The sequence below is a fragment of the Acomys russatus genome, chromosome 16 (assembly GCF_903995435.1).
Source record: "Acomys russatus chromosome 16, mAcoRus1.1, whole genome shotgun sequence".
NCBI classification, from domain to species: Eukaryota; Metazoa; Chordata; class Mammalia; order Rodentia; family Muridae; genus Acomys; species Acomys russatus.
The window spans coordinates 220,718-237,026 of NC_067152.1; the positions used below are offsets into that span (position 1 = coordinate 220,718).

The 16,309-nt window shown below is 42.7% G+C and overlaps 1 protein-coding gene across 1 annotated transcript in view; it reads left to right on the forward strand.

The window, feature by feature from the left end:
• Positions 1 to 16,309, forward strand: part of Ankfy1 (ankyrin repeat and FYVE domain containing 1) — a gene marked incomplete at its 5' end in the record, with an annotated part of 46,069 nt that overhangs the window by 15,589 nt on the left and 14,171 nt on the right. The window contains 8 exons of the mRNA XM_051158294.1: positions 6,125 to 6,329; positions 7,784 to 7,852; positions 8,210 to 8,409; positions 9,981 to 10,078; positions 12,558 to 12,786; positions 13,305 to 13,403; positions 13,631 to 13,784; positions 15,256 to 15,427. Of these exons, the coding sequence (XP_051014251.1) occupies positions 6,125 to 6,329; positions 7,784 to 7,852; positions 8,210 to 8,409; positions 9,981 to 10,078; positions 12,558 to 12,786; positions 13,305 to 13,403; positions 13,631 to 13,784; positions 15,256 to 15,427 (1,226 nt within the window). The remainder of the gene's footprint in view (positions 1 to 6,124; positions 6,330 to 7,783; positions 7,853 to 8,209; positions 8,410 to 9,980; positions 10,079 to 12,557; positions 12,787 to 13,304; positions 13,404 to 13,630; positions 13,785 to 15,255; positions 15,428 to 16,309) is intronic.

The following is a 16,309-nucleotide window of genomic DNA, read 5'->3' on the forward strand; positions in this document are numbered from 1 at the left end:
TACCTTTAGAGCCAGCGTGGTGGTGATTTCTATGAGTTCAAAGCCTCTGTGGTCTATATTGTGAATTCTAGGACAGACGGGACTATATAGAAGAGCCTGTTTCAACAGCAACAATAAAAATAAAACCAAAACCAAAAAAAGAAATGCCTTTGTGGCCTTAGTGATTTGGGAACACTTGCTGCTCTTGCAGAGGACTTGGTTCCCAGGAAGTGGATTCATAGCTGCTTGTGACTCAAGTTCCAGAGGCTCTGATGCCCTTTCTGGTTGTATAGGCACACATGTGACATTCTCCCACATGGAGACTTACACATTAAGGTAAAAAAAAAATTAAAAAGTACGTTTGACTTGTGAGCAACATATCTGCTTGTTAAATCCATTCTCTTCAGGGATTGTACCAGAAGACGTAAAGTTCTTATGACAGTATTAAATTCTTATAACAGGTAGCTAAAGACATCCTTAGCAGAAAGAGCAGTGGTGGAGGTATCGACTGTGATGCCTGATCTCAAATTATGTTGCAGAGACATAGTACCAAAAAAAGCGTGGTACTAGCTCAAGAACAGGCATGAAACTGGTGAAATTAAAACAAACAAACAAACAAACAAACAAACAAAACGAGGTCCTGACAAGTGGTGGTGATAGACACTTTAATCCCAACACTTGGACCCTACCCAGATCTAGCCAATGGACAGGACATTCTCCACAATTGAGTAGAGAGTGGGGTCTGACTTTCACACGTACTCTCGTGCCTCATATTTGACCACATCCCCTGGATGGGGAGACCTGGTGGCACTCAGAGGAAGGAGGATAGCAGACTACCAAGAAGAGACTTGATGCCCTATGAGCATATAAAGGGGGAGGAAGTCCCCTCAGTCACAGTCATAGGGGAGGGGAGTAAGGGGGAAATGGGAGGGAGTGAGGAATGGGAGGATACAAGGGATGGGATAACCATTGAGGTGTAATAAGAATAAATTAATAAAATAAAATAAAATAAAAAAAATCCCAACACTTGGGAGGCAGAGGCAAGCGGATCACTGTGAGTTCAATATCAGCTTGGACTATAAAGTAAGTCCAAAACAGCCAGAACTACACTGAGAAACCCTCTCGAAAAACAAAAACAAGCCTGGCGTGGTGGCACACACCTTTAATCCCAGCACTCTGGAAGCAGAGGCAGGCAGATCATTATGAGTTTGAGGCCAGCCTGGTCCACAAAGCCAGTCCAGGACAGCCAAGACTACACAGAGAAACCCTATCTCGAAAAAACATACAAACAAACAAACCAAAGAACAAAAACAAACAAAATTAAGGACCCAGAAATAAACCCATATAGTGTTATAACATGGTGGTTAAGAGTGCCTATTGTACTTGCCAACACCCAACACCCATATGGCTGCTCACAACTATCTGTAACTCCAGCTCCAGAAAATCCAACACCTTCTGGACTCCTTGGACACAGACACACATGTGGCATACACTCAAACACATTTTTAAAAGATAATAAAATATTTTAAAAGTACATTAGAGAAAAGACAGCCTCCCCTTACTCCCTTTTCCCCCCGAGAATCAGGGGTTCTCTGTGTAGCCTTGACTGTCAGGGACTCACTTTGTAGACCAGGCTGGCCTTGAAGTCACAGTGATCAGCCTGCCTCCGCCTGCGCCTCCCCAGTGCTGGGATTAAAAGTGCGCCACCACGCCTGGCTAAAAGATTTTTAACCAAGAATGAACCTAGAGCCACACCTTTCACCTTCACAAAAATCCTTTCAAAAGTGGCTGATGACCTTAATATAAGATGTGAAACTTGGAAAGTGCTAGAGTAGTGATTCTAACCTGTGAGTTGTGACTCCTTTGGGGATCACGTATCAGATATCCACTATATCAGATGCTTGTGTTACACCCATAACAGTAGCACAATTAGTCATGAAGTAGTAACAAAATAACTTTATGGTTGGGGAGTCACCACAATTTGAGGACCTGGGTAATGAGATGTAAAGGAGATGTAAAGAACTGCAAAAATTAAACTTTTCAAAAAACACAGTAAATCAGTTAATGAGCTTTGTCAGGTCTCTAAAAAGGATATAAAAATGGTGAATAAAACTTGTAAGAGTTCCACATCCTTACCTGCCAGGAAAATACACACTAAAGCTGCTCTGAGAGTATCTCATTCCAGTTCAGAATGGTTGTCTTCAGGAAAATAAGAGATGGGTCAGTGGGTAAAGGCAGTTGCTGCCATGCCTGATGACCTGAGTTTGATCCCAAAGCCCACATAGTGGAGGGAGAGAACTGACTCCGGAAAATAAGTTTCAAAAATATATAAATCTTTTAAAAATCTTCACAGGTGCTACCGAGGACATGGAGAAAAAAGAATTCTTTTTCCTTTTTTGATTTAATTTTTGAGACAGAGTCTCACTATGTAGACCAGTTGGCTGTGAATCACAGAAGCCTGCCTTTACCTCTCAAATTCTGGGATTACTGTTACTGATGGCAGTATAAACTTGTACAGCCACTATGAAAAACCAGTGTGGAGAGTTCTCAAAAACAGAAAATAAAGCTACCTTAGGGCACGCACAGCTGTACTGCTCTTGGTATACAGGCCAAAGGCTCTAAGTTAGCACACCACATTGGTACTTGCATAAGTTTGTGGTTGCATTATTCCTAATTGCCAGAAAGTGGATGTCCGTCAACAGATGACACTGCTGTTTTCTGAACTGTAGTTCGGTTCCTTAGCAGGATGTACTATTTGAGTGTTGGTGATGCTGCAGCTGCTATTTTCTCCCCTTTTTGGGCAAGGGTTTTTGTTTGGTTGTTTGGTTTGTTGTGGGTTTTTTTGTTTGTTTGTTTTTTGTTTTTTGGCTGTCCTGGACATTGATCCTCCTGCCTCTGCCTCCTTAGTGCTGGGATTAAAGGCATGTGCCACCACACCTGGCAAGCAAAAGTTTTAGTATAACTATCCTTTTGAACTGTGTAGTGTTGAGCTTGCTGACTAATAGAGAGGAAAGTTTTACTCATCACTCGGTAGGGAACCCTTAGAGCAGGTCGCTGTGGAGAGCAGATGCATTTTCCAAGTAGACACAGCACTTAGCTCTGGGTTTGTGCTCATTAGAGAAAGTTACTATCACATAGGGAATTGTTCTTTCCCACTCTGTCTACTGTCTGAAGTGTTTATTTTGGAAACAGACTCATTTGTTAATAAAAAAACAATTAAGTTCCTTTCCTCTCTGGGAGCTGAATTCATGTGTTTTGTGAAAAAATATTTCTGGTGAGTTATTAAATATTTGGGTGCTTGCTTAGCTACAGGAATTACTAAGATTGTTATGATGAGTGTTCTAGGGTGATTTACAATTTCATTCTGAATTTGAATGGCTGGAAGTATGTGGATTACAGTGTGGACATAACAAACTTTAAAGGAGTGCGGCGTGCCTATAGACAGAGAACTGACTTCGGCTTGAGTCTTAGCTTCTATGTTGCTTTGACAGTACTTGTCCTTACTGTCCTCTTTTCTTGTTGGTAAAATGGGAAGGGATCTTTCCGTTTACCAGGCTGTTAGCACAGTGAGACAGGATTGGGAGGTGCCCCATACCATGCCTGCCAGTTGATGATAAGTAAACACAGCGGCCTTTACCTTGCCTGGGCATTGGAGTGCCAAAGCCAGACTCTGTAGGAGTTGTTTTCTTTTTTTGAGGTCCCACTGAAACACTAGCTGGCCTAGACTAGGACCTGCAGTGGTCCTCCTGCCTCTGCCTCCTGTGTGCTTGGCTTTAGGTGTCCTGTCACACCCTTCTGCAGAATTGTTTGACTTTGCCTCCTTCAAGTTGCTGTTACTTCGTTTGGTTAGCTTTTCCCAAATGATTGAGTGCTACCTTTAAGTTTGCCTGTTGACCTTGCTTGTAATTCATTGTTAGTATGTAAGTGAGGTCTAGTTCTACTCTGAGAGGTACATTAGAATCCATAAAACAGTAGTGATCATCCTACTAAGCAAGTGCACCTGTCTGAAGAATTCAGTGGTATGAGGGTCTGTGAAGCCATAGGAGACCCACAGGGCTGTGTTACAATCTGATTAGCATAACCTAAGTAAGATGATGAGTTCTTTCATAACAATTCTAGTTTTTCTACTACCTAAAAAAATGTAATAACCCACATAGACCAGTAGGTTTCCTAATGGGACTTTTCTGAGCAGTTTGTAGTAAATTTTAAAACAAGAACTATTAAATAATGGTTTGTATTAATTAAATGATGAAGGTTAGTGACTGTTCCCTGAAAAATCATAAAACTGAAACATTGTATGTGCATTTAAAAATTATTTAACATTGGCTAGGAACATTTTTATGTAGAAAAATTATTACACTGAAGTCTCATGTTCCTGGCATTGTTGGTAGATGAGGAAAGCAAGTGACTAGAACTTTTCAGTAGAAAAATAACTTTTCTGGTGCTGAGTCTTGAACTCAGGGCTTTAGGCATGGTAAACACAGGGTTGACTTCAAGCCACACCCTTGTTCTGTTCAGATCGAAGTGTGTAGAGTGCTTTGTTTTCTTATCAAGGGTCCACTTCCAGTTCCCTGCTGTGTCCTGTCCTCTGGATATTTTTGCTTGTTGTTTACTTACCCTCTGGACTGACTTCCCTCAATTTAACTTCTGATAATTCCTAAAGAGCCTTTTTTGTATAAAGAACACACCAATGTATAGTTATAAATTATGAATTGATTTTTGGGTCTAATCAGTTAAGTAAATTTGATTTAATGTCAATAAATCCTTTAAGAAGACTTAAGTCATAAAAAATGCTAGCTGGGCCGGGCGGTGGTGGAGCATACCTTTAATCCCAGCACTCAAGAGGCAGAAGCAGAGGCAGGCTGATCTTTGTAAGTTCGAGGCCCAGCCTGGTCTACAAAGTGAGTCCAGAACAGCCAAGACTACACAGAGAAACCCTGTCTCAAAACAAACAAACAAACAAAATACATGATAGCTGGGAGTGGTGATTCTTGCCTGTAGTCTCAGCACTTGTGAGCCTGGATGGGTGCATGCTGCCAGTTAGAAGCAAGCCTGAGCTGCAGAGACAACCCATTGTCTTCTGAAAAAAATAAGGTAGAAGATGGTTTCTATTGTGCTTTCCATCTGAATCTAATTCATAGGTTTTCCTGTGCCTGTGTCCTCATTTCTGTCTTTAAAAGTAGACCTAGGGTCTGTAAGAGAGTTCAATTATCTGAACTCAGAATTGATTGGAATTAGAGCTGGTCTGTTACAGTGGGATCCAGTAGCCCAAAGTTGATCCATTTTTTTCCCCCCAATATTTTCCTGAGGGCCAGATCTTTCTTTCCTTTTTTTGTTTTTGTTTTTTGTTTGTTGTGGGGTTTTTTTGTTTTGTTTTGTTTTGTTTTTTGAGACAGGGCTTCTCTGTGTAACCTTGGCTGTCCCAAACTCTATTTGTAGACCAGGCTGGCCTCAATCACAGCCTGCCTCTGCCTTCTAGAGTGTACAGGTGAGTGCCATATCTCCTTGCTGTGAGGCCAGTTCTTAAAGACAGTGCTTGATGAGTCTCAGAAGCAAATTGGTGCCACCTGGAGGCCACTGAGAACAATAACTGCTTCCACCCACTCAGCGTGTGTGTGTGTGTGTGTGTGTGTGTGTGTGTGTGTGTGTGTGTGTGTGTGTCTGTCTGTCTGTCTGTCTGTCTGTCTGTCTCTCTCTCTCTCTCTCTATCTCCCTCTCTCTTTCTCTCTCTCTCTCCATAGAATCCATAAGAAGATGTCAGATCCTGGGCCTGGAGTTGCAGGTAGTTTTGAACCACTATGTTAGTGCTAGGATGCAAACTGGGGTCCTCTAGAAGAACAGTCATCAATCAGCCATCTATCCCACTCAGGTCTGTTACTGTTAGACAGTGATTGCATCTTGAAGGAAGGAATCAGGGCAAATCATCATGTGTAATCAAAAGGTGGATAGAAGAAGAGCTTTTGAATTAGAGTATAACTCTGTGAGGAAATGTCATAGATTTCTGCCTACAGCTGTCCAAGAGATCACTTCAGACGTCCCCAGCTGTCCTCTTATGTCTGCAGTTATCCACTGCTGCCTTATGAGGAAGGATTGGCCACAGTAACTGGTTGTTGTCATGACATTGTGTGTTCTGTTTCTTTTCAAGGAGATCTCTTTGCTTCTACATTCCTCATTAAGAATGGGGCCCTTGTCAATGCTGCCACAATTGGGGCCCAAGAGACACCATTACACCTTGTAGCATTGTATAGTTCAAAGAAATACTCAGCAGATGTGATGTCTGAGATGGCACAGATTGCAGAGGCCCTCCTGCAGGCAGGTGCCAACCCCAACATGCAGGACAGCAAGAGCAGGTGAGTGCACTGACTCCAGAAGAGGATTTTTATGGTGGCACATATTTGACACACACAAACACTATTATTATTATTATTATTATTATTATTATTATTATTATTATTATTATTATTATTATATCTGTTTATTGAAGTTGCAAACATATGTCATGCAAACAAGTGTCATGACTAAAACTAGAAGCATTTGGGGAAAACATTTGTAGCCTGGCTAAATAAAGTCTGAGTTTGCAAGCATTTTATGTTGAAAGCAGGCAGGGTGATCATTTAGTCAGGGCTTACAGGGGCTTCTTTCAGCTATTTAGAACCACCTGGATAGTTTGAAGAAGAGCCGCCCCTCAAGGCAACCTGTTTTCATCTCTGTGAGCTCTAATGGTTAGAAAACTCCCTATTTTAAACTCAATTCTGCTTTATAAATACCTTTACTTTTTACCACCTTGTTATCACCAGAGCTTGTTACCTTCATGGCACAGCCCTTCTTGTATTTGGTAGTATTTCTGGGTTTTATTTTGTTTTACTTTTTTACAAGTTTTTATTTACCTATTACTTTATGTGTATATGTGTTCTTCATGCATGTATGTCAGTGCCTCACATGCATGTAGTGCCTGTGCAGGCTTGAAGAGTGCATAGGGCTCCCTGAAACTGGAGTAACAGGTAGTTACAAGCCATCATGTGGGTGCTAAGAAATAAACTCGGGTCCTGTGAATCTCCAGCCAAGTTTCTCTTGTTTTTACATCCTCCCAGAAGGAGTGCTTGTGGTTTAGAATTGTGAGAGGGGTTGCCTGCCTTTGAGGAAGAGGGTGGGAGGCTCTGAAGTGCAGTTCAGCGCCTTGTCTCACCAGCCTTGTGCAGACCACGGGCATCACTACCATCAGACCTGCTGAGTAAGATTTCTGTGAGGTTGGCTATGGGAGGAGGACCTGTGCAGTAGATAATGTGTGTCCAGGATCTCTGTGTCATAATAATTACCCATTCTCCCAAATAGTTATATCCTTCATTCCCCACGGTGATTCTTTGGTTTGTTTGTTTGTTTGTTTCCTCTTCAACTGTAGTAAACTTAGGCAGTCTGTCCATCTGCAGTAGAGGCCAGGCTCCTGGTCTTATGCTTTAGTGGCAACCTTCCCTGGAGCCACTTAAGTACTAAATACACAGGTGGTGAAGAACAAGTTCAACTTGACCCAGTTCTGTCTTGTTGCTGCTGTCAAAGTTTCTGTTCATATTGGCAGAGGATAGGTGAGAGAAAGTGACAGAAGCTACTGTTAACCACAGTCCTCCAGGAAGGGTTAGAATTGGAGTAGAGAGCCATAGGCTCTCATATTTTGATTCTTGGCCATGGTTTTGGAAAACAGAGTGATGGGATTGGTTGTAGATATGGTCTACCAAGGATTCTTGTCCCTGCCTGCTGAGTGTCTGTACTGAATTGACACCTCTTTCATTTTATTCTGTTGTTCCCCCAGGACTCCCTTACACTTGTCTATCATGGCCAGGAATGAATATGTGTTCAATCAGCTGCTGCAGTGTAAACAGTACGTAAGGCGGCCTGGAGAATGAAAAGCGGTTGTGAGGGTGGGATTGTGAGTGAAAAATCTTTCCTTATTAAATTTTTTTAAAAAACGATTGTTTGTTTGTTTGAGACGAGGTCTTATGTAGTCCAAGCTGGCCTGGAATTCAAAGTCCTCAGTACCCCAAGTGCTTGGGATTACTGACGGTCATGCCTAACTTGAAGTTTTCTCTTAAGATGCCTTTTATAGTTATGGACGTTTAGTGAAATAAAAGTTTCCCTTTAGACTGTACACAGAGAGAGTGGAGCTGTTGTTGTTGTTGTTGGCAGCAAAGAAGAGCTGGAACTTGTGCCTATCACTCACCTCGCTTCTTTATTTCAGATTAGATTTAGAACTGAAGGATCACGAGGGCAGCACTGCACTCTGGCTTGCCGTCCAGTACATCACCATGTCTTCAGACCAGTCTGTAAACCCCTTTGAAGACCTCCCTGTGGAAAATGGGACATCATTTGATGAAAACAGCTTTGCAGCCAGACTCATTCAACGTGGCAGCAACACTGATGCTCCTGATGCAATGACAGGTAAAACACATTGGGGCCACAGAATGAGGCCGGGGTTTGAGGGCTCTGGGAAGCCATAGATCACTGAATTTTTTATTGTAGTTTGGTAGTTGTGAATGCAGTGCTGGCCTCAGACTTGCTATAGATAACCCAAGTTAGCCTTGAGTATGAGATCGTCCTGCCTTAGTATGAGTGCTGGGATTACAAGCATGTGCCACCTTGCCAGCTTGGAAATGTTTAGTAAAACTACAGAAATGGAATGGCTTACTAGTGCGAGAATCATTTCTTTTATATTTAATTTTAAGCTCAGTAAAAGTGCAGGTTGTGATTTTTTTTTTTTAATCCTGTGCTCCAAATAATTTAGCCAGACAGCAGTTTAAGTATTGTAAGCTAAAACATATCCGTTAAGTTCAGCAGTGATTCTTAGACTCTGCAGATTCATAGCCTCTTTTATCCTGATAGAACTTACATGTCAGACAGCTGTTGTCTCCATAGTTAGACCTTTAGTATTTACTAGAGTTGGAAAATCATGTTTATTTATTTATTTATTTATTTTATTTTTGGTTTTGAGATAAAGTCATGTATCAGTGTTTGCCTGTATGTACCTTTTCCACATGCTTGCCTGGTGCCCTTGGAGGTCAGAAGACGACCTTGGATCTCCTGAAATTGGGTTTTAGGTGGTTGTGAGCTGCTGTGGGGGTGCTGGGAACCTGGGCATTCTGGAAGAACCGCAAGTGCTCCTAACTGCTGAGCATCTCTCCAGCTCCAAAACTGAGAGAGCTGTATTAATAGGTTTATAGTGTAGAGAATATACTTATTTACAAGTTAATTGCAAGAGCAGGTAGTTTCTTGTGTCTGTATCTGTGTCCAGTCTCTTCAGATGTGCTGCTGTAGTTAACGCGAATGAAGAGTGTACACCCTTTCCACGCACACATGTATACGTGGAAGGGTGGGGAGACACATTTTGCATATCATAGAAAAATCACAACCAGTTTGTACTTTGAGCGGATTGTTCCTCTATGAGTGCTTCTAGGACACTATGCCTTATGGGAGAGTGTTGGTTCCTGGGTTACAGTCATCCAGTGTTTCATGTTTCAGAACTTCAGTTACTGATAGCACCGCTCATCTCATCAGAAGTCTTTCACTGTAAAGAAAATCTCAAACTTGGATTACAGAGTTTTCCAAGATTTAAATTTTCATATTAAAGATTACTTTTTACCATTAGGTTAAAAAATTACCAATTATTTTTAAAATTGTTTTTCTTAGAGAGACAGGCTCCCTTTGCTCATTTTCAAGAGAATGTCTACCAGATATTCTGGTGGGTAGGAACCAGGGATTTTGCCAAATGTTTGCAACTTACAGAGCAGGCCCCTATGGCAAAGGAAATGCCATATAAAATGTCAGCAGCACTGCTGGGGGAAGGAGCTTTGCCCTCCCCAAGCCCCACAAGTAAGTACAGCTTACTGCCAGGAAGACCTGCCTACTGTCTGGTGGGGTGGGGGCATTAGGTAGTGAGAAAGGGTGTTGTGCAGGGTGGAACTTGAGCTCATTTTCATGTGAATGGAAGAATGAATGTGGCTTATTTCTTGCAGGAAATTGTTTACTACAGCGGGCAGCTGGTGCAGGAAATGAGGCTGCAGCTCTCTTCCTGGCAACCAGTGGTGCCCACGCCAACCACAGGAACAAATGGGTAAGCTGGAAAGGGAAGCTGGGGAAATTGTGGTCTGTGGAAGAAATGGCAATCCTGTGTATGAAGGAAAAATGAAATAGTCTTCCCTCCCCCCTTTTCTTTTGCAAATACACATTCATATGGCCAGTGTAAAAGGGACTGATTGGCTGGCTTATTCAGTTATCCGCCAGTGTCTAAATGTTTGTTTATAGCCATGTCCTGAACTAGAACCTGTAGACTCTGTAATGTAATAAAAATTAGCAAACAAGAGTGTAAACAAAGGCTATGCTAGCCTTTGATTCTTTTGGGCTTGAGACAGTTACATAACCCAGGCTGTCCTTAACTTGCTCTCTAGAGGCTGGCCTGGAACTTGTAGTCTCCTGTCTCAGCCTCTCCAGTGCTAGGATTACAGGTCTCCTGTGGGGCTGCCTCTTTGTCTGTCCCTAGGCAATGATGCTGACCATATCATGGTCTCCCCTCACCTGAAGTTTTGTCTTTAGGTTTCAGTTACCTATGATCAGTCATGGTCTAAAAATAGTAAATGGAAAATTGTGAAATTAATCTGTAAATTTTAGGTTATCTACCAGAGTACCATCATGAAATCTCACGTGATCTAAGTTTGTGAATCACCCCTTTGTCCAGTGTACCATGGTGCATATGCTGCCTGCCTGCCAGTCTCTTAGCAGCTCTCTCTCTTATAAGATGGTCTGACTCAGGATCAGTGCCTATCTTCATTGTCACAATGCCTGTGTCCTCTCTGTTACCTTCACTCATCATAGACAGCACGTCCTCATAGGACGGTGAGTATAGAATAGAAGATACGTTGAGAGGTCACATTCACGACTTCATGTAGAGTATATTATTATAATTGCTTTATTGCTACTCTCCTGTGCCTAAATGATAAGCTAAATGTTATCGTAAGTACTTCATTAGGAAGATACAGGCATAGGGTTTGGTACTCCCCATAGTTTCAGGCATCCCTGGGAGAGTCAGAGATTGCATTTCCTTTAATAAGGGCTGTCTTTGTTAGGATCAGCAGTAGGTTTATCAGCTTTCCCACTTCTTGCATGTAGTCTTAGACAATGCACTTGACTTTCTGAGCTTCAGTTTCAACAACTATAAAATGAAGTTAATCTTGATGTCATAGGGAATGTGTAAGATGAAAAGAAATAGGAGCTGGAGAGACTATTACTCACTGGCTAATAGCATCACCTGCTCTTCCAGAGGATCTAAGGGTGGTTTCCAAGCACCCATGTTGGACAGGCTCACAACTACCTGTGACTTCAGCTCTAGGAGCGTTTGACACCTGGCTTCTGCAGGCACCTGCACTTAATTGCATATACCCACACACAAGTATGCACAATGAAATATAAAATAAATCTTAAGGAAAAAAAGAGAGCTGGGCGTGGTGGTGCACTCCTAGCACTTGGGAGGCAGAGGCAGCCAGATCACTGTGAGTTTGAGGCCAGCCTGGTCTACAAAGTGAGGCCAGGACTACACAGAGAAACACTGTCTCTGAAAAACCAAAAAGAGGGGAAAAAAAAAAAGAAAGAAAGAAAGAAAGAAATGAGGTATCTAAATGAGTGTTGATATACTAGCTGGAATATTATGTGCTGAACGCTAGATTTCTGTGGAGTTCTCCCATTGGAGGTACTTCTTTTCTTTGGCTTTTCTATTTTCAAAAAGAGGGCGTGCTTATCTTTAAGGTCACTTTTATTACTTGTGCTTGGAGCTTTAAGAATATTAACCCTTGTTGGCGTGGTAACACACACCTGTAATCCCAGAATTGGGGAGGCAGAGGCAGGCAGATCTCTTTGAGTTCGAGGACAGCCTGGCCTATAAAACAGAGTTCCAGGACAGCCAGGGCTATTACACAGAGAAACCCTGTCTAAAACAAAACAAAAGAATATTAACCCTCACCAGATGTGGTGAGGGTTTAATCCCAGCACTGATGGAGGCAGAGGCAGGCAGATCACTGAGTTGAAGGCCAGACTTATTTACAAAGCAAGTCCAGGGCAGCCAAGGCTACATAGTGAAACCCTGTCTTGGAGGGGGAAAATACGTCCCAGCACTTGGGAAGCAGAAGCAGCCAGATAGATCTCTGTGAGAAGTAGCTGGAAGTAGTTAGTTAGCACTGCTTACCCAAGACCATGGGGCTGTTTTTTCCTAGTATTGAGTTTGGTGATGTTGGCTACTGTTGTTTTTAATAGAGAAATACATTCTTTGCATACATAGGAAAAATTGTGAACAAAGTAAAGGGATATCCAAAGTGGACATGGGAGAGAACAGACAGAAAGTTGCTTGGGAAGACACTGAAGAAATTAAAGGTTGATGGTACTGAGGAAGGGGAGTCAGAGTCGTGAGGTCAGCTGGTGACATGAAGAACCCAAGGCTGTGGCTGGCAGTGGGCCTGAATTTTGGTACTTTCACTGTCTGTAACCTTTTGTGACAGGAATTCCTAATTCCCTTCAAAGGTGACTTGGGTTTTTGTTTCATTCAGGGAGAAACTCCTTTGCATACAGCTTGTAGGCATGGCCTGGCCAACCTCACAGCAGAGCTCCTGCAGCAAGGTGCCAATCCAAACTTGCAGACAGAGGAGGCTCTGCCTTTGCCTAAAGAGACTCCGGTCCTAATGGGCTCTGCAGATGGCATCTACCGACAGACACCATTGCACATGGCGATTGCCTATAACCATCCAGATGTGGTTTCTGTCATCCTGGAACAGAAAGGTAGGTGGTTGGGTCTGAAGTCTGCTGTTGTAAGCTGTGGAAATAGTCGTTTGGGCAGTTGATTTCAGAGGCTGTTGCTTCTGTTCTTGAGTGTAGTTACCACTTACATTGTAGTCTCAGTAGTTCAGTCTGTTTTCATTGTGTGGTGAATGCTTTAAGTTTTACAAAAAGAAATTTATCTTAAAATTTTTGCTCCAAAATAATAGGTATCTTCCACTCCCCACAAGATTTATCTGTTTGTTCCCTTTGAAAAGCAATTAACTATATTCTAGCTAGTCAGTCAGTTTATAAGGGAGTCTTATCCTCTTGAATGCCTTAAATGTGATCCAAGGAGCCAGATGTGGTAGCCCAGTATTCAGGAGTCAGAGACAGGGAGCTCTCCAGAAATTTAGGCCAGCTAGGGCTACTAGTGAGAACGTGTTTTCCTCCTTAACCTCCACCTCGTTTTAAGAAAAGAAGTGACTCTGTGAGCCACAGGATGGTGAAATCAAGTTTCTTTTTCTTTTAAAAACATTTAGCCAATGCTCTTCATGCCACCAACAACTTACAAATTATTCCGGACTTCAGCCTTAAGGATTCCCGGGACCAAACTGTACTAGGCTTAGCCTTATGGACTGGTAAGCTATGCCAAACACTGTTGACTCTCAGATGGGTGATGAGTAAGTGGGTATACTAGAGGGGGCCAGGATGAAGTGGTGGGACTAATCATTTTGCTGTAAGATAACTGTGCCTGTTAATGTTCCCTGAAACATTTGCCTTTGAGAAGAAGCTTAGAGGGTCTGTTTGTTGTTGAGGAAGTGGGAAAAGGCAATCAAGCATGAATTGGGGCTTGTTTATCTCCCAGGCATGCACACAATTGCTGCTCAGCTACTGGGCTCCGGAGCTTCTATCAATGACACCATGTCAGATGGACAGACATTGCTGCACATGGCCATACAGCGGCAGGACAGCAAGAGTGCTCTCTTCCTCCTGGAACACCAAGCCGATATAAATGTCAGGTCGGACACAATGGCATGTTCTCTTGTAACTCCAAGTCATGTGTTTGAGATGCTTCAAAATCAGAATCTACCTTTGGGGGTGAGGAGGAGGGGCTTAATTCCTTGTTACATAAAGAAAGAGGAAAAAAATGATTCTCAGGATGTACAAGTGAAGTCAGGCCTAGGCAGCGCACACCTGTAATTCTAGCTTCGTAGGAGAAGGAGGCAGGAGGATAGTTTAAGGCCTCCTTGAGCAAGTTAGAAAGACTATTCCAAAGTGAAAATTTTAGAAGGGCTAGGAACTTAGGGTGGTACTTTTCACTGTTAATCCTAGCATTCTAGAGGAAGAGGCAGCAAATCTTCAAGTTCCAGGCCAGCCTGGTCTATACAGTGAGACCCTGCCCTAAAAACAAAATATAACAAGAGTAGGACTACAGCACTCAAGTAGAGAGTTTGCCTAATGTACTTGACCCCTATATCCAATCCCAGGACTTCAGAGCGGGTGGTGTAGCTCAGTGGTAGAACACCTGCCAGATACCTCTTATGCCCCAGATTCAATCCCTAACTCATGTCCTCTAACAAAAAGTACAGCCTGGGGTTATAAGTAAGAATGATCCATGGAAGTGTATAGACATAGCCAAACTGTACTTTGTCCTTATTGGTAACTCTCAGGGCCAGTGCACAAATTCATACAAATCTCATTATAAAGGATGGTCCCAAAAAAATCAACCTTGAAAGGAAGTTCATTTGCAACAAAGGACACCCAAAAACTAAGCTACAAGTAGGGTTAAAGGAGAAATGGGCTTTAATGTTTAAATTCATGTATTTATCTACCATATGTATTATGCACCAACATCTGCCACAGTGTTGTAGAGGTCAAAGGCTTATGGGAGTTGATGCTTTCTCCACCACATGTATTCTGAGGATCAAACTCAGATGTCAGCCTTGGTAACAGACCTGCTGAGCCATCTTACTAGCCTCAGACCTTCATTTTTGTCATTGTATATTCACAGGATGCTTTCTGGATTTCCAGTGTCGAATGAGGCTGAGTTATAGAGTGGGAGAATGAAGTTTTGAGACAGTCTTACGTATCCCAGGCTCTCAACTCTCTGTAACTGAGGATGATCTTACATTTCTGATCCTCCTACCCGTATCTCCCAAGTGCTAGGACTGTAGGACTGTAGGCTCGTGTGCTGGGGATCAAGCACAGGGCTTCATGAATGCTAAACAGATACTCCTACAACCAACCTGCAGCTCCAGCCCTCTCTGTTCACTTTTTGAGTAAAATAGAGAGAAGTGGCTATATTTTCTTAAAAAGGCAGGAAAGACAAATACAGCAGACAGATTTGATTTTCTTGAGAATATTCTAGAGACTTATGAAGTGGGTATAACAGATCTAGTGGCATCTGGGCTTTGGAAGACCTGGAGGTTGCTGTTTTCTTTGGCTGCCATTACAAAAGCACTGGCTTTGATGGTGGTGCTTATGTCTTAGTAGGACTCAGGATGGGGAGACTGCCCTTCAGCTGGCCATCAAAAATCAGCTTCCACTAGTGGTTGATGCCATATGTACCCGAGGAGCTGACATGTCTGTGCCAGATGAAAAAGGAAACCCACCACTGTGGCTTGCCTTGGCAAGTAATCTGGAGGACATTGCTTCCACTCTGGTGAGTCATGCATAACAGATGAAGGTATGTTGTGTCAAATATGGATTTGGTGCCTGTGTAGCATCACAGAAGCAAGAGGTTAGCCAAGTAACAAATCGGGTCAAGGACAAACAGTGGAAAGTCATGCTACAAAGTCTAAGATGATGGGGCTGGAGAAATGGAATAACAGCACTTGTTGTCACAGAGGAACCAGATTTCACTTCCAGCACCCACATAGTGGTTTATAATCTTAACACCAGTTCAGGGAATCTGATGCCCTCTTCTGACACCAGCATGCACCAAGCACATGTCTGGTGTACAGACAAACATACAGGAAAAACACTCATGCATAATAATATGAGTCTAAAGAAGTCTGAGGTTCAGCTGGATGTGGATGTGTCCACCTTTAACCTAGTACTAGGTAGGTAAGGCTGCGAGTTCAAGGTTAGCCTAGTCTATACACCAAGTTTCAGAGTAGCCAGGCTTATGCAGTGAGACCCTGTCTGGGATGGAAGGGAAGGCAATGTGAAGTTCACTGTGGTGCTGGCCAGCACTTCTGCCTGAGCTGTCTTTAAGAAGAGTGCTAGTGTGGAGGTATTGCCTCAGGCATTTCCTGGTAGAGCCTGATTTGATGCTGTCACCATCACCATATTAATAAACCCCCAAACTTAGGTTTGCCTATGTTGTGGACAAGACAGACCTAGAAGTTTAGGTAAACCTGGGGCTTCTCATTTATCACTCTGAGGGTCTGCAGTATAATATTGAGACATTTTGCAGCTGAGGTTTTTATCAACTATTTTGAGGGGTAGCTTACTAACTACAGGTATGTATTGCTTGGGGGACTTTGGAGTACACACATACACAGGCATTGTCCTTAGAACACAGCTGTAGAGGCACTAATGG